The 22,191-nt window shown below is 35.0% G+C and overlaps 1 protein-coding gene across 3 annotated transcripts in view; it reads left to right on the forward strand.

The window, feature by feature from the left end:
* Evi5 (ecotropic viral integration site 5) overlaps positions 1 to 22,191 on the forward strand; it is a 130,341-nt gene that overhangs the window by 13,576 nt on the left and 94,574 nt on the right. Inside the window, exon 1 of one of the 3 annotated variants that reach the window (XM_074117072.1) lies at positions 1,007 to 1,437. The exons of the other annotated variants lie outside the window; for them this stretch is intronic. Coding sequence (XP_073973173.1) covers positions 1,430 to 1,437 — 8 coding nt within the window. The 5' untranslated portion in view covers positions 1,007 to 1,429. Of the gene's footprint in view, positions 1 to 1,006; positions 1,438 to 22,191 lie in introns of those variants that run through there. 3 annotated transcript variants of the gene reach the window in all.

Consider the following 22,191-nt stretch of genomic DNA (forward strand, 5'->3'; position numbering starts at 1 on the left):
GAAGTCTCTTTAAAACTCAGCCGGAAGTCCCTTTGAACTCAACCGGAAGTCTCTTTAAAAACTCAACCGGAAGTCTCTTTAAAAACTCAACCGGAAGTCTCTTCAACACTCAACCGGAAGTCTCTTCAACACTCAACCGGAAGTTTTTAAAAACTCAACCGGAAGTCTCTTCAACACTCAACCGGAAGTCTCTTCAACACTCAACCGGAAGTTTTTAAAAACTCAACCGGAAGTCTCTTTAAATCTCAACTGGGTCTCTTTAAAAACTCATCCGGAAGTCTTTAAAAACAACTGGAAGTCTCTTCAACACTCAACCGGAAGTCTTTAAAAACTCACCAGGAAGTCTCTTTTACTAATTGGACTCTTTCTTTCCTTTTTTTCCATATTCTCTCGTAAGTAATTTCATATTGAGGACAGTTTGTAGAGGGATGGAATTTGGAACTTCTCTCTTAGTGTATCATTCTAGGAGGTAATTATGGTTCCAGAAACTTTACTCTTGTTCCCAGTTGGAAGAGAAAATTTTTTGTAATTTATAACCTTGAGAATTCTAGCGAGAGTAAAATTATTTAGTTTTCTCCAAGCTAGATTAGAATTTTGTAACCACTAAATTCACTACAATTCTTAAATGCGTTAATAAATTAAATCTTTGGACAACTTAACTGACCGTCTGCGAACTTACCTAATTAGAGATTAGTTACAATTATATTTTCCAATGTTCCACCTCCCACAACAACAACAATAGGGGTTTATTTCTTTTTGTACGTGCTGCAGAGACTCTGTTCGAAATTATTATCCCCTCTACTGTCAGTGGTCCCACACTGTTGCTAACCCTAGAAAGCTCCCCACTCCACGGAATGCAGACATCAGTCAGCTGGGTCTGTTGGTTCGTCGTGTGTGTGTGTGTGTGTGTGTGTGTGTGTGTGTGTGTGTGTGTGTGTGTGTGTGTGTGTCTGTCTGTCTATTGCCTACTTCATACTTTCTCCCTGTATCGTTTGTATGTTGTCTGTTAGACTAATATTTCAGTTGTGTTTGAACAGTCTTTCAGTATAGTTCTAGTTGACTATTTCTGCCTAAAATGTCGGGCTACACACACGCGCAGTTCAAGTGAAAACCGATTGTTTTATCAACTATTTTTATATTTTTTAACGACGAACGCCATCAGTCTGTTGGATTGCTAATTCTTTTTATTTACTTAATTTTATACAAAAGTGTTTCTAAAGATAAATTAAATAAAACAATAATGTTTATAAAACCAATATGTGCCGCTGATAGTTTCTAGTGTTAGTGAAATAGTGATTCAGTTCTCTCACTTTGTGGAGCTAAAAGTGGTTATTTTCTTTTTTCTTATCTTTGTGTTTTTCTCCAAGAAAAATAAAAAAATTTCCAATATTTTTCTCTGGTTGGGTTTTCCACTTTATGGAGCTCTGTTATGGTTCGGTAAGTTAATTTTTTTTCTTTTGGAGTTTGATTTATTTATTTTGTAATTTTAATTTTTATCCATGGCAGCGGAATTTCTTCCATAGAAAACTTAATAAAACGGAAATACTAAGGTGCCGCGGAAATTGAAACAAAGACACAACTTTCTCTGTGTACAGTGGATCAAGTTGCTAACTAGATTTCCAAAAACTTTTCCTCCAACTTAGTTAAGCTCATTGACTCCTGACGAGACCACTTTATTACCAGCCAGTCTTTGCCTCTGTACGTAGACCATACTGCCATAGAATGGACCTCAAAGCACTCAGGATTGAAAAGTTATACTTTAATGTTGATAGACCCTCGCCTTTTAAAGAGGAGATCGTGAAGCCGTTGTCTTTGTAGGAAGAGGCTTCTACAAGTGTTTTTTTTTTAAAAAAAAAAGCACCATGGAAGCCTTGGATGCTGAGAATCTGCAAGATTACAAAGTACCTTATAGTACAGCAGGGGTCGACAAAACATTTTTGGTCATGGACCCCTATATAATTTTTCGAAATCTCCATCTATTAGGTTGACTGTGTTTGTATGATTTATTTTTATGGTTTTAAACATTTTTATTAAAGTAATTTTACATTGTGTAACAAACAATAGTTTTGTGAAAAATATCTTAATGTTGAAATTTAAACACCTTAATATTTATTAAATAGTAAGTAAAGTAACTACAGTATTGCTTCTTAATTAATGAGATGGGTGTGCCTGGTGTTTCTTTGCAAGGTTCCGCTGTATCGGGTTCGAAATTGTTTTTCCTTCGATCCGCTGGCTTAGATCGACCCCTACTTTTGTTAAATAGACCCCTGAGGGTCTATATAGACCACTTTGGCCGACCTCTGTAGTAGAGTAAGGGAAAAATGATGCACCAAAAACTCAAGTAAGTGAACAGTTAAGGTCCTGCTCAGCTTATTGTGACTCCAGCATCTCCTGACCATTAGCAGCCTTAACGACATCGCAGCTTAGTTTATGTGTACCTTAAGGACTTTCTGACCTGGATTCGTTGACTGATTTTTTTTTGTGGAGCTCTTCTCCCATTCTACAGGATACCATATCCAATGCTGTTTTGATATCAAGACAGCCTTAGTCACGTTCAGATTTCTTGAATATAAGCTCTTCCTTTACGGAGCCTTCTTCGGCAGTCAACTTCGTGGTTTGCTCCATAAGATAGATCTTAAGATATCGATTTCAATTACTTAGACGTCCCGGTTTTTTTTGGACTTTGCGCAAGTCAGTGTTAAGCCTTGTATATTGTATAAGGGACCAGCCTGATAAGGTGATTAACCTGATTGGTTATGCCAATGATATTCCCTGAGGGAATTCGTGTCAGCGGCCGCCCATGACTGTCTGGTCCTTTTTTTCGTATCCAAAGTGTTCCCTTAAAGAATCCTTGAATTTCCTCCCGGCTTCCGGTCAAAGACGACATTTCTGAAAGCCTAAGTCATTGCCACAAATAAACGCCCTACCAACTTCCGTAATAACAGCCCTGTTCAGTTTGAATCCCTTACTGCCTTTTCTATTGCCTCTTTGAAAATGAAACCACTCCGGATGAAGGAAGTTTTTTCTATCCTTGTAAACCCTTAAAAACACTATATTTCCGGTGAAAATCAATTATGAAAATTTCTATGAATTTTCTACGAAAAGTTTATTGCTATTATTTTATCAAAAATGACATCATTAAATTCTATAACTCCTTCTGCCTTTGCGGCCATGTTGCCTGCGGTGTCATTAACCGCAGTCTCTTGAAATAACGCTACAAAATATTATAATAATATAAATATAATTGAAGTAACGTTTTTATTTCTTAAAAGTAGTGTCGCCATTAGAAGATTGTAATGCTAACAACTTTTTCCCATAATTTACAGTAATTTCTCTCTGGAGCATTCACTCACTAACACATGCGCAGTTCCGCTTCTCCTATTTTCTGTTTTCCACATTTCTTTTCCTTTTTAATTTCCTTTTTCCACCATTAAGATGCTTGCGTAATTAACGTTGAGTATAATTACAATAATAATTATTATTTTTTACAATCTATTTCCGCTCATAAGAGGAAGTGTGTAATCGCGTACGAAATACGTATTTTTATGTTCGTGTGTCACCAATTTTCTAGTAGCCGAGCGGTTAAAAGACTAGACCCGCAAAGCTAAGATGTATTGTTGGTTTAGTGGGGTTCGATTCCCCTTGTCTAGGCCTTGGATTTTATTTAATGGTCAATATGAGAAATTTATAGTAAAGTATGTTAGGCGGTTAAGAGACTAGACCCGCAATGCTAAGATGTATTGTTGGTTTAGTGGGGTTCGATTCCCCTTGTCTAGGCCTTGGATTTTATTTAATGGTCAATATGAAAAATTTATAGTAAAGTATGTTAGGCGGTTAAGAGACTAGACCCGCAATGCTAAGATGTATTGTTGGTTTAGTGGGTTCGATTCCCCCTGGTCTAGGCCTTGGATTTTATTTAATGGTTAATATGAGAAATTTACAGTAAAGTATGTTTGCTAGTCGCCTCCGTCCACCACACCTAATTAGGTAGTTGGACGTTAAGCCCCGCCTAAAATAATAGGCAATTACTTTACTTTTTTTCTTTAGTGTTCAGGAGGAAGGTTTTTTTTTTTAAATTATAAACTCCAAGTTTGAAGAAAATTTCATTACGTCACGCGGCTGGTCAAAGTCGTGTGAATGGTCAAATCTGATCAAAAATTCATTAATCAAAACATTTAGTGAGTGTTTTTTGTTTTGTAAATAGTAGGTAATTATGTTTTCTTAGTGATTATTCAACTCACAGCTACTGTGCTGTTATTTCAATTCACAGCTGATGATAGCCAATCAGAAGCACAAGGTCAAACAAGGTCTTCGATTACAATAAACAGCTGTGTTTTTTTTTCTCTCTCTCTCCTTATCTATTAATAGATATTCCACAGCCAACTGTATGGATGAAGTTGTACAAGTGCTGTCTTGATTGCACGATTGCATTTATTGTGGATTTATATTCCACAAACTTTTTTAGCAGTTTTGACAAAGTTATTTAAATTTGAAGAGAAAAATAAGAGTAAGCAATAACAACTATTAAGTATATTCTGCTGTAATGATAAAACAGATTGGATTATTCTCTGCTAAATTGATCGTATACTAAGTTGATGACATCACCTAAAGAGAGAGAGAGAGAGAAAATAAAGTTAATAAATTTTTATTAGCAAAAAGGAAGTTAGTTTTCGATTGTTTACAAACTGGAAACGGAACAAAGAACAAACAGACAGAAAAGAAAAAAAGGCTATAAATAACACAGAAAACTGTGCTCTCTCTACGGCAGTGCTATATAAATCAGAATGGTTGTTTCGTTATTTTCTATTTTAATGGGGGTGTGGAGGCTGTAGTTACTTCCTGTGAACAAACTTTTTTGTTCCGTATGATTAATTTTGTCTGCCCTGTTTGTAGTGCTTTTTTTTTTTGTTCTTGTTCTAGTTCTAGTTCTATATAGTTCTATACCAAGTTTATCTTTTCTATTTTATGAAGATAATATTTTGTTCTTGTTCTACGAGTGAGTGAGTTATCTACATTTATGGAAAATGCAAGGATTCCACGATAAAACCAGGATAAATTAAAGATTACAGGGAATTAATGTTTGATAATATAAATTTAAATAGAACAAAAATAAAAAATCAGATGTAACCACTCATACGACTTCCTGTGACATGAAGTCTCAGTTTCTACCACCTCCAGGGGTGTCAAACTCAATTAATAAACCACGGGCCATTTGGCGCAACAGGCAAGATTCATGGCGGGCCACAACAAATTTTTCCATAGTTTCCCAATATCTGGATTCAGGGACTGGAGAACAGACAATCTTCATTAAGGTGATAGATGTTTATCAAGTCTCAATCTTGGATCTGTATGCCGTTTTCTTTAATTTCTTAAGATGGGAAATAGTTGCTCACACAAAAAAACGTACTCCCAAAAAATAACCACAAAATTTTGTTCAGCAGACATTTTTTGGATATTCTCTCGCCTAAATAAGAATATATTCTTGGGAATTCCTACTTCGTCTTTTTTAATGAACAGGATCATTCTGGAATTTTTACTGAGAGTAGCAGGTCATATGGGCTTCCAAACGTCGCTGGAACTAAGTCAGCACGTTTATACAAGCCCACTGGCCCACCAGGAGAATCATTCTGGAATTCCACTGGAGAGTGGCAGGACATATGGGCTTCCAAACGTCGCTGGAACTAAGTCAGCACGTTTATACTTGCCCACAGCCTCCCAGGAGAATCATTCTGGAATTCCACTGGAGAGTGGCAGGACATATGGCTTCCAAACGTTGCTGGAACTAAGTCAGCACGTTTATACAAGCCCACTGGCCCACCAGGAGAATCATTCTGGAATTCCACTGGAGAGTGGCAGGACATATGGGCTTCCAAACGTTGCTGGAACTAAGTCAGCACGTTTATACTTGCCCACAGCCCCCCAGGAGAATCATTCTGGAATTCCACTGGAGAATGGCAGGACATATGGGCTTCCAAACGTCGCTGGAATTAAGTCATCACGTTTATACAAGCCCACTGGCCCACCAGGAGAATCATTCTGGAATTCCACTGGAGAGTGGCAGGACATATGTGCTTCCAAACGTCGCTGGAACTAAGTCAGCACGTTTATACTTGCCCACAGCCCCCCAGGAGAATCATTCTGGAATTCCACTGGAGAATGGCAGGACATATGGGCTTCCAAACGTCGCTGGAATTAAGTCATCACGTTTATACAAGCCCACTGGCCCACCAGGAGAATCATTCTGGAATTCCACTGGAGAGTGGCAGGACATATGTGCTTCCAAACGTCGCTGGAACTAAGTCAGCACGTTTATACTTGCCCACAGCCCCCCAGGAGAATCATTCTGGAATTCCACTGGAGAGTGGCAGGACATATGGGCTTCCAAACGTTGCTGGAACTAAGTCAGCATGTTTATACAAGCCCACTGGCCCCCAGGAGAATAATTCTGCAATTTTTACTGAGAGTGGCAGGAGATATGGCTTCCAAACGTCGCTGGAACTAAGTCAGCGCGTTTATACAAGCCCCCAGGAGAATCATTCTGGAATTCCAGAGAATGGCAGGACAAATGGGCTTCCAAACGTCGCTGGAACTAAGTCAGCACGTTTATACTTGCCCACTGGCCCCCAGGAGATTCATTCTAGAATTCCTCTGGAGTGTAGCAGGTCATATGGCTTCCAACGTCGCTGGAACTAAGTCAGCACGTTTATGCAAGCCCCCAAACACCCCAGGTGAATCATTCTGGAATTCCACTGGAGAGTGGCAGGACATATGGCTTCTTTTTGACGTTGCTGGAACTAAGTCCACAGGCGCCCCGCAGAAAAGACCTTGGGGTCCACGTGTATACTCGGTCTTCAGTAGTTAATGGAAACTGGGAATTGTGTGTACCGGATATTGCCTCGGATCCCTCCCCCCTAAGCGCTATTTCCTTCATAAAAGCTTTTTTTTCTATTTTCATTTTATTTCAGTACATCGTGGGGCCACAAGAAATTTACCTCGGGGGCCGCCAGTTTGATATCCCCGCTTTAGGGGGAATCTACTTTCTCCAGTTTCTCTCTAGGAAGTGCTCTTAATCCGGGATTTCCGGGGAATATGTTTTGCTTGGTTTTTTCTTTCAAAAAAAAGTTATAGAACTATGAATGTACAGTTAGTATCATGGCCAATGATAATCGTTGAAGATGGCGTTGGGAAATCTTTAAAAAGTAAAGAAATAAATAAAAAGTAAAATAGTACTTCCGGTGTATCGTATTTTTATTTTTAGTTTTTGACTTCGTTGACTTTCGATGTGGTATCGTAATATTTCTTGATATAGAGAAAATGATGCAACTTGTTCATTTAAATGAAATGGTCTGTTTGACGTAGACAATCTTGAAGTTGATCTTTGCACGAAATAAATTCCAAAAATTTGATGGAACCGCAATATTTACTTTTAAGCACCAGCTAGAGAAAGCAATTTAGAAAACAAAACCTAACCTATACTCGTAAAAATTATAATAGCAAAATAAAAACATCTGTTTTATAAAAAAAAAAAAAAGGTTATAAGACGTAAGGTTAGTTTACGATGTACCAGACTGTTACCTTCAGAGGCAGCAACAACATCTGCAGCGCGTTATAAAGGAATCCTTTCTGTATTGTATTGGTTCTTCTAGGACACAATACTCCATAGCGTATGAAGTCACTCTCCACACTCCTACAATTACTTTACCCTTCCACCTAAAATATCCATGGTACGGTTCCTCCACTTTCACAACTGGTGGACGACCTAGCGTTTTTGCCCTCTAGTCCAGGTTGTTGGCCATGTTCTCACAGTCTGATGATTCTATGGAACATCTTTATTGCGTGAACTACTCGTAAAAAAATTATGTTTAGAGGTTAGTTTATCATTCAGTTCAGTGGTGCTGTGTACAGTTAAAAACAATAATTATCGTATTTTTTAAATTCAGTGTTGCCAATAAACCCATTTCCCCCCCCCCCTTTTTTAAACAAAATCAGGTAATTGCTTACAGTTTTTACACATTCTCCAGTACTAATGTAATGTGTCCATTTAACAAAAATTTCTCTTTAACAAAACAGATGAGTATAAGGGTTGATTAAACGATAAAAGGAACACATATCAGCAAGTACCCAACATTTCATTCATACTTAATTGATATCATTTAAGTAATTTTAGTATATTAACTGTACTATATCACAGAAACTATTATCACTAGAACATTGCAATTTATATCAGTTATAGAGCAGACTTTTCTCTAAATTTTGGTAAAGAATTCATTGAAATCGGAACAATAGAAAGAGAGATATAAAAGGTTTGAAAACTGAAGGCATTTGAAAAACTCCAAAATTTAACCTTCTATATCTCATTACATATTATCACTGGATCATTGCCAATTATGTCAGCTATAGAATTAACTTTTCTCTACAATTTGGTAAAGAATTCATTGAATTCTGAAGAATATGAAGAAAGATATAGAGGTTTGAAATTTAAAGTAGTTTGCAAACCTCCAAATTTTAATCTTCTATATTTCAATAACTATTCGCACTAAAACATTGCCATTTATGTCAGCTATAGAGCTATGTTTTCTCTACAATTTGGTAAAGAATTCATAAAAATCTGATAATCACAATTGTGGAGATATAAAGGTTTAAAAATTGAAGGAGTTTGAAAACCTCCAAATTTTAACCCTCTATATCTCAATAACTACTATGAGTAAAACATTGCTATTTATATCATTTATAGAGCTTTGTTTTCTCTACAATTTGGTAAAGAAATCATAGAATTCTGATGAACAGGAAGAGAGTTATAGAGGTTTGAAATTTGAATGTATTTGCAAACCTCTAAAATTTAAACCTCTATATCTTAATAACTATTATTAGTAAAACATTGCCATTTATGTCAGTTATAGAGCTTAGTTTTCTCTACAATTGGGTAAAGAAATCATAGAATTCTGATGAACAGGAAGAGAGTTATAGAGGTTTGAAATTTGAATGTATTTGCAAACCTCTAAAATTTAACCCTCTAAATCTTAATAACTATTATCAGTAAAACATAGCTATTTATGTCAGTTATAGAGCTATGTATTCTCAAAAATTGGGTAAAGAAATCATTGAATTCTGATGAACAGGAAGAGAGTTATAGAGGTTTGAAATTTGAACGTATTTGCAATCCTCTAAAATTTTAACCTCCATATCTTAATAACTATTATCAGTAAAACATAGCTAATAATAATAATAATAATAATAATAATAATACTTTATTTTTAAAAAGTATATAAGTACATTAAATTTTTAGTACAAAAGTATAATAGGCATGGCTACATGCAGCCGTCTGCCAGAGTTTACTAATGTTTAAATGAAAATACTCTTTCTCAATAAAACAAAGAAAGCTAGACCTAAAAAGACATGAAATAAAAATGAATAAAGTAAATAAATAAAAAGTATAAACATAAAATAATAATAGTGAACTGCTACAGAACAAAAAGAAGAGACCAACATTTATAACAAATTAAATAAGAAAGTACAAAAACGAAAAAAAGTTCAAAATAAATAATACAAAAAATAAATGAAATGTACATAAAAAGAAATTCTAAGAAGAATCCACAATCCAGATATACCGAACTCTCCAAGCATGACGAGCATAGCGGATCAATGGGCGTGGATTTACTTGGCCGGATAAATAAGCAATAATTTCATCCCTTGCAAGAGTTCGCTTATTGAAATAAAGAACTCGAAATTCCGCCAATAGAGGACACTCACCCAGAAAATGATATATCTCTTCGCGGGTATTGAAGTTACAAAGAGAACATATTTCAAGGTCGGAATCTCTCTCAAGCCAAGGTCTACAATTTAAACATAGTAGCTCTCCCCTCAGCTTAAATAGCCAGCGAAGTTCAGAGTGGCTTAGATTCTCGGAGAAAGAGACCGTAACCTTTTCCCGATGGTCCGAAATCAAGACTCTATACAATAAAAACCGGTCGGATGCTACTGCACGATTTACAGACTCCACCAGACGAGACTTATTAATAGCATCTGGAAGTTGCAGAAGTTGTTTAGGACAATCAGAAGGGTCAACCAAAGAGAAATGAAAATCATATTGGTAACACCTGGAGAGGGTGAGCCAATGTTTAAACCAATAGACCTTATTATTAATAATCTGGAGGGCAACAATTTTAGATAGGCGGTGATCAGGCAAGGAAAGAACTTTAATTAAATATTTTATGTGCAAATGAAGGGTATGGGATTCAAAAGGAGGCAACTCAGTCTCTATGGCTAGCATGTAAGAAGGTGATACTAATGGTAAACCATACAACTTCTTTATAAAAAATCTTTGAAATTTTTCTAAGATTTCATAAGATTGAAAGCCCCAAACTTGGGAGCCATAGCAGACTACTGCGCGGGAGACACTCTTAAAAACTTGTATTTTAGCATTTAATGGGATGTTGTTATTTGAAATAAATTTGGACCAGACCCTGTTTAGACCAAGTTTAGCCGAGGAGACTCTCTCTTCAAGATGGGGTATAAAGGAAAGGCGGGGAGTTAACATTACACCAAGGTACTTGTACCGGTTTACAATCTCAATTCTTTCGCCTTTGTAAAACCACTTCTCAGATGCCGCAAGTCTGCCTCCCTTACGAAAAATCATTATCTTTGACTTCTTAAGATTTACTTGTAAATTCCATTGGTCACAATAATTTGCTAAGATATTAATATTTCTTTGGAGACTGACTGGGTTATCGGTTATGAGAACAAGATCATCCGCATAAAGCAATATTTTGATCTTAGTGCCTCCTACTATAATGCCACCTTCTAGGATAGACGGAAGGTCGTCTACAAACAGAGAAAAGAGAATAGGGCTTAAAAGACATCCCTGTCTAACTCCTGAACCCACCCGGAAATATTCAGAGATTCCATCTCTACCACGGACTGAGGATAAGGCTGAGAAATATAATTTCTTTAAACATATCAGAAAAGTAAAACATAGCTATTTATGTCAGTTAGAGAGCTTTGTTTTCTCTACAATTTGGTAAAGAAATCATAGAATTCTGATGAACAGGAAGAGAGTTATAGAGGTTTGAAATTTGAACGTATTTGCAATCCTCTAAAATTTTAACCTCCATATCTTAATAACTATTATCAGTAAAACATTGCCATTTATGTCAGTTATAGAGCTTAGTTTTCTCTACAATTGGGTAAAGAAATCATAGAATTCTGATGAACAGGAAGAGAGTTATAGAGGTTTGAAATTTGAATGTATTTGCAAACCTCTAAAATTTAACCCTCTAAATCTTAATAACTATTATCAGTAAAACATAGCTATTTATGTCAGTTATAGAGCTATGGATTCTCAAAAATTGGGTAAAGAAATCATTGAATTCTGATGAACAGGAAGAGAGTTATAGAGGTTTGAAATTTGAACGTATTTGCAATCCTCTAAAATTTTAACCTCCATATCTTAATAACTATTATCAGTAAAACATAGCTATTTATGTCAGTTATAGAGCTATGTATTCTCAAAAATTGGGTAAAGAAATCATTGAATTCTGATGAACAGGAAGAGAGTTATAGAGGTTTGAAATTTGAACGTATTTGCAATCCTCTAAAATTTTAACCTCCATATCTTAATAACTATTATCAGTAAAACATGGCCATTTATGTCATTTATAGAGCTTTGTTTTCTCTACAATTGGGTAAAGAAATCATTGAATTCTGATGAACAGGAAGAGAGTTATAGAGGTTTGAAATTTGAACGTATTTGCAAACCTCAAAAATTTAAACCTCTATATCTTAATAACTATTATTAGTAAAACATTGCCATTTATGTCAGTTATAGAGCTTAGTTTTCTCTACAATTGGGTAAAGAAATCATTGAATTCTGATGAATAGAAAGAGAGTTATAGAGGTTTGAAATTTGAACGTATTTGCAAACCTCAAAAATTTAAACCTCTATATCTCAATAACTACTATGAGTAAAACATGGCCATTTATGTCAGTTATAGAGCTTAGTTTTCTCTACAATTGGGTAAAGAAATCATTGAATTCTGATGAATAGAAAGAGAGTTATAGAGGTTTGAAATTTGAACGTATTTGCAAACCTCAAAAATTTAAACCTCTATATCTTAATAACTATTATTAGTAAAACATTGCCATTTATGTCAATTATAGAGCAATGTTTTCTCTACAATTCGGGAAAGAATTCATTTCAATCTTATAATCAAGTGAAGAGTTATGAAGGATTGAAATTTTAAGGAGTTGCAGAATTAAAAGTTGAGTCCCATTAAAGATAATACAAAGATAATAAGTGATCAGCAATTATATTTAGTTTAACTGTTATTTAATATGAATTCCAAGTTTTTAAGAAACTATAATAATTAAGCTGTGCATTAAAACAAATTGAAAAATATAAACAAATCAACATAAACTGGTATTTCTTTGTTTATATGCTTTAGCATTTATTATAAGATTTTTTTTTTTAAACATTTATATAATGACGTCACTTGTATTTGCTTGCAAGGTTGACGTCATCATCATTAAATCACTATGTACATTAAACCTGACCCGGCTTCTTTTAACTTTCTATTTTGTACATTATTTGTTGTTTGGTCTACTTGTACAAACTTGCTTCGGATAAAAAGTAACTTGTTAGTATCTCTTGTTTATTTTTGTTCTAAAATGTTAGTTATTTTTGTTTTTATTGTATTTATTATTTTCGTGTGTGTTCTAATTTTTACGTTCCTTTTTAGAGGAAGTATTGTGAGGAAATATTTAAACATTTAATATTTACCGGAAGTTTTAATTTTTTTAGAACTTCGTGAAGCTTTTCTTTTCGTTATTTTTATTTTTTTTATTTATGATCAAAAACTATTGCAGCCATTACGAAACGATTAATCTACTTTGAATCCTAGATGAACCCTTTTGCTGACGAACTAAGGGCGTCTAGAATATCTATTTCTCGCCGTCTCCATGGAGAAAATTTCGTTTAAGGCCACATCTTGCTTGAGGCAAGAGTAACACCCAGCTACAAGACCACATATTTTCTTCTTAGCCTGCCAAAGTTGGCTAAAATCAAATAGATAGTTCATTTGAATCTCAGTGTTTATGTAAACTCTAAGAGTCGTTCTTGTTAACGGCAAGACTCGTTCTTGTAAACAGCAAGACTCGTTCATGTAAACTGCAAGAATCGTACTTGTAAACTGCTAGTCTCGTTCTTGTAAATTCTAAGAATCGTTCTTTTAAACTGCAAGACTCGTTCTTGTAAATTTCAAGACTCGATCTTGTAAACTGCAAGACTTGCTTTTTTTTTAATTTTAAGACTCGTTCTTTGTAAATTCCAAGACTCGTTCTTTTAAACTCCAAGACTCGTTCTTGTAAACTCCCAAGACTTGGTTCGACTTCTTTTCCAAATAACCTGTCCAGACGACTGAAAAAAATGTTTAATTGATATTTAAGACGACTAGGTTAATCTTGAGGGCTAATTTCTCAATGTAATATTTTATTACATCATTAAAAAGGGTTGGTGTATCTTCTGTCTTGTCTTCTCATGGAAAGCTCGGCTTAAATAAAAATATGTATATCATGACTGAATCTGGCATTTTTTGTTTTCATCCTATTCAAACTATGAATCAGTCACCAAAAATAATGAACAGTAAATATATATTATTATTTGGATTCAAAATAAATGAATAAATTAAAAATATTGAGCATCTTTAATAAGCTAAAGTCTTTACGCTACGTATTTTACAACATCCTGTAGAATATAGTTTATTTTGCGTATAAAGGCTGTGGTTAAAAAAAATAAAAGTATTACTCCATAAAAACAGCTGATTTTTTTATACTCAACTATGTATATATATATATATATTTATAAGAATGTCTGCCAGTTTTTAAAGAAGAAAATACCTTTTGATTGATGACGTAGTCATCAGTAATTTGTCAGGCTGTGGGCCTTTGAGAGCACACAGTAAATACCGCAAGGGGCGGACATGGATAGTTGAATTGGCCACGTCCCGTTATGTAATATTTTGCGACACCATACGCGTTGTTGAAATGATAAATTACTTGTATTATAAAATAACAACTATATCAAGAGTGCTGGGTATTTTTTTAAAATTTTCTATCTCTGGAGTAAGGAAATTATTTCTTTTCATGCCAAATTATCGATTTTCCAGTTTTCCCCGGAAATATCTGGTTTTGGGTGGGGGGGTCCTCTGAGTCGGAAAAATTATTTTAGTTTAGAAAATTGTGAAAAAAATAAGTAAAAATAACTGGGAAAATTGCAGAAAGCCTGAAACTTTATGCCTAGATTAGGAACCCTATTTGGGTATCTGACTGCAGAGTAGCGATCCAGAAAATCCTGGAACCGGAAGTATATCAGTAAACAGGAAACATTTATTTGCTTTTAATTTTTTTTTGAGATTTTTTTTGGTTTCAAAAATTTTCTTCACTCATGCACTCATGGTGGTGTAAAACTTTTCCTTGAAACACTTTCCCAGGGAAAATTCGATTCATGGCACTTTAAGGAAATGAGGTTGAGTAGGTTTTGCTCTAAAGGACAATTTGAGTATAAAGGACAGTATTGTGCTCTACACTTTCTTAGGGCTGCTTCGATCTGTTGCCAGAATTTCTAGTTTAAGAAAAATTCCAAAAACGGAAATACCTGTTTACTCAATGAATTATTTACTTATTTCTGAATGGAATGAAGCGAGATGTATATACACAAAATTTGAGTGTGTTATGAAGATAGTTGAATGGAACTTGCTTTATCTCCTACACTATAACTTCTGTAATTTCAGAGAGCTAGAAGTTGTATTTAATTGAGCCTAATTTTGATACGAGTTTTGATCGGAATGAAGCGAGATATTGGGACCCAAAATTTGAGTGTGTTGTTAGTTAATTGTAACATTTATCTTCTAGTAGTAGTAAGTAGTAAATGCCTATTTTTTCAGGCAGGCTTTACGTCGAACCACCAATTAAGTGTCGCGGACGGAGGCGACTAGCAAACATACTTTACTGTAAATTTCTCATATTAACCATTAAATAAAATCCAAGACCTAGACACATGGAATCGAACCCACTAAACCAACAATACATCTTAGCATTGCGGGTCTAGTCTCTCTTAACCGCCTAAATACTTTACTATAAATTTCTCATATTAACCATTAAATAAAATCCAAGGTCTAGACCTGAGAATCGAATCCACTAAACCAACAATACATCTTAGCATTGCGGGCCTAGTCTCTTAACCGCCTATAAACTTTACTATAAATTTCTCATATTAACCATTAAATAAAATCCAAGGCGTAGACCAGGGGAATCGAACCCACTAAACCAACAATACATCTTAGCATTGCGGGCCTAGTCTCTTAACCGCCTATAAACTTTACTATAAATTTCTCATATTAACCATTAAATAAAATCCAAGGCCTAGACCAGGGGAATCGAACCCACTAAACCAACAATACATCTTAGCATTGCGGGTCTAGTCTCAACCGCCTAACATACTTTACTATAAACTTATATTAACAACCTTTAAATAAAATCCAAGGTCTAGACCTGGGGAATCGAGCCCACTAAACCAACAATACATCTTAGCATTGCGGGTCTAGTCTCTTAACCGCTCGGCTATCGGTGGCGTCTACATTTTTCTTCTATTCCTCTCAGTTCTAGAGTTAAAAGTATTGTAATAGGTTTTTTTTCAATTCGCTACTTTTTTTTTTTAATTTCCTTATCTACTTTTCTTTGTACTTTGATTTTGGAAAGCTTTTTTATTTACTTTTTCCCATCGTTTTGTGTAGTTCGAGTAGATAAGGTGTCACTAGAAATGTTCTGGTGCCTTTCAAATTCACCGGAATTGGGAAAAAATCCTTTCCAAAGGTAGCGTGAAGGAAGGAACATCCTTAGGGAAATGCTGGTGACCTTTTTTTTTTTTCCACCTCCCCAACCTTTTTTCTGCTACTTTTGCAATCTCCTTCTCGGTTGTCCTGTGCCCTTGTGAGTTTCTACCCTTTATACAACCTTACATCTCCAAACTGACCATTAACACGAAGGTCTTGGAGTCTTTTTCTCAAGTTTACGTTTTGTTTTGTTTTTTCCACGAGAGACTTTTCTTTTGTTTTGAGAAAGAAACAAGAATTGACGTGGAAAATTTGCAGTTTTTTTTTGTTCGCTTGTAAAATTATTTCTGTTTCATTTTAACAAGTTTTTCATACTTGGAATTTCTATTTAAATTTTAGTTAATCATAAAATTATTATTAACTAAAAATATTTATTTGAACTGAACACTTCATTTGTAATATTGTTCTTTAATCACAATAAATGCTGAATCATACAAAAAAGATGATTTCTTACGAGGGGCCGTACTTAAATTACGTAACGAACGCAAGGGGGGAGGGGGGTAAGGCTCGATTGTTACCATTCGTTATGGTTCGGGGGAGGGGTTTTTTAATGCTTGTACGTAATTTTTCCAATTGAATCTATAATTTTTTGGTCATTAATGGAAAAATACTAACGATATTCTACTATAGCCAACCTTCATACTAAGTGATAATGTAATTAAATAAGTAATAAATAAAAAATATATGTTTGATTTTAATTAAATACTATGCAATGACGATATTCCATAACAAAAAATTACGTACATTTGGCTAGGGGGGAGGGGAGGTTGACATTTTGTTACGATCTGTTACATTGGGGGGGGGGGAGGGATTAAAAAGCTCTTTAAATTGCGTTACGTAATTTAAGTACGGCCCCCGAACAAATTGTAGGTTTTCCAAACTGAATAACTTTGGTAAGAATTAATTTGGGGTCAAATATTCCGCGATTAGAGTACATCTGTGAGTTCGAAACTTAAGAGTAGTAACCGGAAGTCTGTGAGTGTCACCAGATTTTATTTTTTTAAATTTTTGGTTGCAACAGTTTCAAGATAAAATCATTGAAGTATATTTTTCGCCAATCAGCATCAATAAATCGTGTCCTTTTTTTAAGCGGAACAGGGCGGAAGCTCTCCCTCACTTTGCGATGTTTAAGCGGAAAACTCGGATCAACTAGTAGAAGGAACTCCACCGCCGCCCAGAATCTCAATTACCACAGCAAGCTCCCCTAGTTATTATCTCTTCCCCCCCACCTACCCCTCTAATTCCAGCTATGTCAGCATATAATTGCGTTATCTTAACAGGAAATCTCCTTTCCGCATCACTTTTTTTTTAACCACTGCTAGCTAAATAAAAAAAATTTACGAAATTAGAATTTTTTTGATTAAAAAAAAAAAAATTAAATAAAGGAAGGGGGGCTACAAAAATTGTCTGAAGCAGGTTACAGAGTAACCTTTCAATTACCTTTCACTACTGTTTTTTTTTGTTTTTTTTTACGTTGGTGAACTTGATTTCCTTCTGGGAAAGTTCAATAAACCGGATGTGTACAGGTACTTTTCTTCTTCTTTCTTTTTTTTGCACTTCCTCTTACTCCAGTAAGTAGTTATTATTTTTCGTGAAGATTTCCTATTATCGATTTCTTACCGGAAGTAATCGTATTTGAGGTCCCCAGGGTCCAAAAAAAAAAAAAGAAAAGTTAAGCACACTTTTTTATTTTTTATTTTTGACTCAGGGGGGCCCCCGGTTAAAAGTGGAAATGGAAAATTTGACGTAATCGTGGCACTTCCTCCTTACGTAGTATACTAAGAAAATTTCATATGTAAAAGAAAATGTTTAAAGTTTAAATTTCAAGATCGTTTAAATAAGTTGTGAAACAATATTTTTACTAATAATATTATTATTAACTACCAGCTGTAATATTGTTCTTCAAACAAAGAAGTGCACAATAAATGCTGAATCGTACAAAAATAAAATATTATATCTTACGCACGTGTTTAAATAACCATTACATTATGAAATGTGGGGGCTTTTGTTTAATTATATATTGGAAAATAATGAAATTAAAAGAAAGCAAGATTATAACAGAGATAAGCAAAAAAATATTTACAGGGTTGTTCATTTTTTTGTTCTCTGTAAAAATACTCGTACTAAATTTTTACCTTCTCTTACTCTAGGTAAAGGGAAGGTTGGCGATCTTGGAACAATTTTTTTTTTAAATTCACCGGAAATATATTTTTTTGAAGGCCCCCCCCCTGAAAAGTGGATTTTAGTACAAGTTGTCAAAAAAAAAAAAGGAAGGAAGTCGAATCTCTAAATTCAGTTTGGGCCATACCTGACTGCAATCTATCGATCTAATTTCCTTTACCGGAAGTATCAGTTTACTGAATGAATACGAGGTCTGTAAATTATGTAATGAGACTGATTTTTTAAAATTTTTTTATTCAAAAAGAATTACAATTCTGTATTGTCACCTTCAAAATAACTTCCTTCTGAAGCCACACAGCGCTGGAGACGTTTCTTCTACTCCTCATAGCAGTGCTCGAATACTTCGATACTGGAATAGCCTTCAGCTGGTCGGTTACACAGACGTTTGAATGTTTTCCACTGTCCCAAAATGACTGTTCCCTTGAGGTGATTTTTCAACTTCGGGAAGAGAAAAAAGTCACAAGGACTCCAAGTCAGGCGAATAAGGAGGCTGGAGGAGCCACAGGAATGTTTTTACTGGCCAAAAACTCTGGTTTATTGAAATTGCTGTGTGACAAGGAGCATTATCGTGAATGCAACACCCACTTGTTCTTGATATTTGGTCTCACACGAATGACCCTTTTTCGAAAGATTTTTAAGAACCTCTCGGTAAAATTGTTGATTGACCCGTTTGACCTTGAGGTAGAAACTCTTTGTGGACGATTCCGTGTGGATATCGAAAAAACAAATCAGCATGCATTTGATCTTCGACTTCGCCATCTTTGCTTTTTTGGGCCTTGGAGAGGTTGACGTTTTTTGGCCCGCCAAATATAGTTTTCCATCAACTAAATACCATTTTTTCAAATAAATATATATACACATATACACAAAAATTATTATAACTTCACATATAAGTTGTGTTATGGCGAAAAAATAAAAGATATGGCCTACTTTTCACGCATGTCTGTTTTCCTAACCGGAAAAGTGAGGTCATAGACACCGTTATATTTATTTTGATAGCGTTGTGTGTGATTGTTTTTTTTTTAAGTTTTCATTTTTCCGCCCCCCTCCAACATAGTTTTATGTTAACTTTTCATTTGTACTAATTCTAGTTATTCTACTTTTCCTTGTAGGCTGAACAGAAAAAGAAAATTATTAGTTTTCCTCCGCCCAAAAAAGTTTGATACAAAGAGCTATAATAATTTGAATTTTGAATTTGTTGAGTTCACTGCTACCAAAATCTAAGATCAACGAACTGTGAGATTTCACTAGATCGACAAGGTGATCAGTGTGATGGCCAACACATTGTATTACTTTGTGGGGACCAGCCACATACGGCTGGAATTAGTTCCAGCGTTAGACAACAATAGCCCCAAATCTACAGACAGCCGCAAATCTGTTGTCCAGCGAATACAATGAAGGTTTGTGTACATTGTCCTGGACAATGAACTGTTAACTGTGCTTCCAGGGTCTCAATAAAAGAACTGCACTCAAGAGTTCTGTCTATTGTAACAGAAAGGAAGTTTAGAAAACAATCTGAAGAAATTTAGACTAGGAACTTTTACTAAATAATAGATTATCTTCCTTTTGGAGAAACCCAGTTTTAAAGGGAATAATTTTAAAAAAGTTCGGGTGACAAGCTCGTCCCCGTCTCTGTGCATAGATTTAGCGTATTGTTCAGCTTGGTACAAGCATAAAAATAAGCTTAACTCCACGAGCAGCATAAACTTTTAAAAGCTCCCGTAATTGTAGCTTTTTTTAAAAGTAGACGTCTTGTATTCGTGTAAATCTACTGAACCAAAATAAGTTGTCAGTACCTTCATTTTGGAAGGTTGGTTTTTTTATAACGCCAATGGATATTCAACCAATTTTCGTGAAGGTTTACGTCGTCTTCTTCATTGACAACGTAGAAGAAGCATGCATCTATGCATGAAAGTGATCATTCTTCCTTGAAGAACATGAAAGACGAACTCAAAACTGCAAAACAATAAAATAAAGTAATGCCTATTTTTTGAGGCAGGATTTATATTTCCAACTACCAAATTAGGTGTGGTGGACGAAGGCGACTAGCAAACATACTTTACTATAAATTTATCACATTAACTATTAAATAAAATCCAAAGCCTAGACACTGGGAATCGAACCCACTAAACCAACAATACATCTTAGCATTGCGGGTCTAGTCTCTTAACCGCCTAACATACTTTACTATAAATTTCTCATATTAACCGTTAAATAAAATCCAAGGCCTAGACACCGGGGAATCGAACCCACTAAACCAACAATACATCTAAGCATTGCGGGTCTAGTCTCTTAACCGCCTAACATACTTTACTATAAATTTCTCATATTAACCGTTAAATAAAATCCAAGGCCTAGACACCGGGGAATCGAACCCACTAAACCAACAATACATCTAAGCATTGCGGGTCTAGTCTCTTAACCGCCTAACATACTTTACTATAAATTTCTCATATTAACCATTAAATAAAATCCAAGGCTTAGACACCGGGGAATCGAACCCACTAAACCAACAATACATATTAGCATTGCGGGTCTAATTCTTCTAACCGCTCAGCTATTAATAATATAATAATAAAGTACTTCACGAATGAATTTTTTAATTAAATTTGTTAAGCTCTAGAAATCAATTATTATAATGTATTAGCGTTATAATATTAGCAAGTTAATGGTTAATTTAATAGAATAAAAGTGATAAAAGTCGCACACAGCTGGGTAGTAAATGGGGACAGCGATAAGTGAGTTTATGCCCGCCAGGCACCGCTCGTGTCCACATCCATTTGAAACTAGTGATGAACTAAGGCATGACGTCACTCATGTCGATTGCTACCAGGAAAAGGTAATTCACCATGGCGGAGATAATTGATAATTGTTTATTTTGTAGTTTTAATTATTAATAGATAATCGTCTTTTTTATATTTTTTTAATAAAGAACTTTCTCTAAGGTTTAGTTTAGTATCAGGTATAGTTCAAGTTTAATGCAACTTTTCTCGTAGAAATGTCCATTTTTAGATTCCAAACAGGAACAGGGTGAATATAGTGGGTATCCCTAAATCCCAGGAAGATGATACTCCCCAACCCAGGGGGGTCCAGGCTATCATCTAGCGATTAATATCCCGCTGCAGGAAGCAGTACCGTTGTACTGAATCGATTTTACACTTTGATTTCCTCAAAATTTGGGTATAAGGCGCGTCAACATTTTGAGGTTATTGCCGATCTTCAGTTGTTTTTTTGGTACATTCAATTCTGTCCATCACATGTCTGTGAGCTGTAAGAAGTTTCTAGTAAGAGAAATTCTATTGGTCGGCAGCTGGATTCTATTGAGAGTTTGAAGGAAATTACGGTTTCCACTTAAATTCTTTTTTAGCATAATAATAACAATAAAAATAATAATAATAGTTGTAAGTAAAGTAAGTAATTGCCTATTTATTTCAGGCGGGCTTTACGTCCAACTACCACAAATTAGGTGTCATTGACGGAGGCGACTAGCAAACATACTTTACTATAAATTTCTTTTATTAACCTTTAAATAAAATCCAAGGCCTAAAGACCAGGGGAATCGAACCCACTATACCAACAATACATCTTAGTATTGCGGGTCTAGTCTCTTAACCGCCTAACATACTTTACTAGAAATTTCTCATATTAACCATTAAATAAAATCCAAGGCCTAGACCTGGGGAATCGAACCCACTATACCAACAATACATCTTAGTATTGCGGGTCTAGTCTCTTAACCGCCTAACATACTTTACTAGAAATTTCTCATATTAACCATTAAATAAAATCCAAGGCCTAGACCTGGGGAATCGAACCCACTAAACCAGCAATACATCTTAGCATTGCGGGTCTAATTCTCTTAACCTCCTAACATACTTTACTATAAATTTCTCATATTAACCATTAAATAAAATCCAAGGCCTAGACCTGGGGAATCGAACCCACTAAACCAACAATACATCTTAGTATTGCGGGTCTAGTCTCTTAACCGCTCGGCTACTGTGTGATAATAATAATAGTAATAGTAGGCGCTAATAACCTCAGCTGTTGATGCGCAAAAAAAAAAAAAAAAAAAAAAAAAAAAAAAAAAAAAAAATTAGTAATAGTATTTGCCCCTGTAATGAAG

Source organism: Rhodnius prolixus, unplaced genomic scaffold (genome assembly GCF_049639745.1).
Source record: "Rhodnius prolixus isolate KJV_2025 unplaced genomic scaffold, Rpr scaffold_2, whole genome shotgun sequence".
NCBI classification, from domain to species: domain Eukaryota; kingdom Metazoa; phylum Arthropoda; class Insecta; order Hemiptera; family Reduviidae; genus Rhodnius; species Rhodnius prolixus.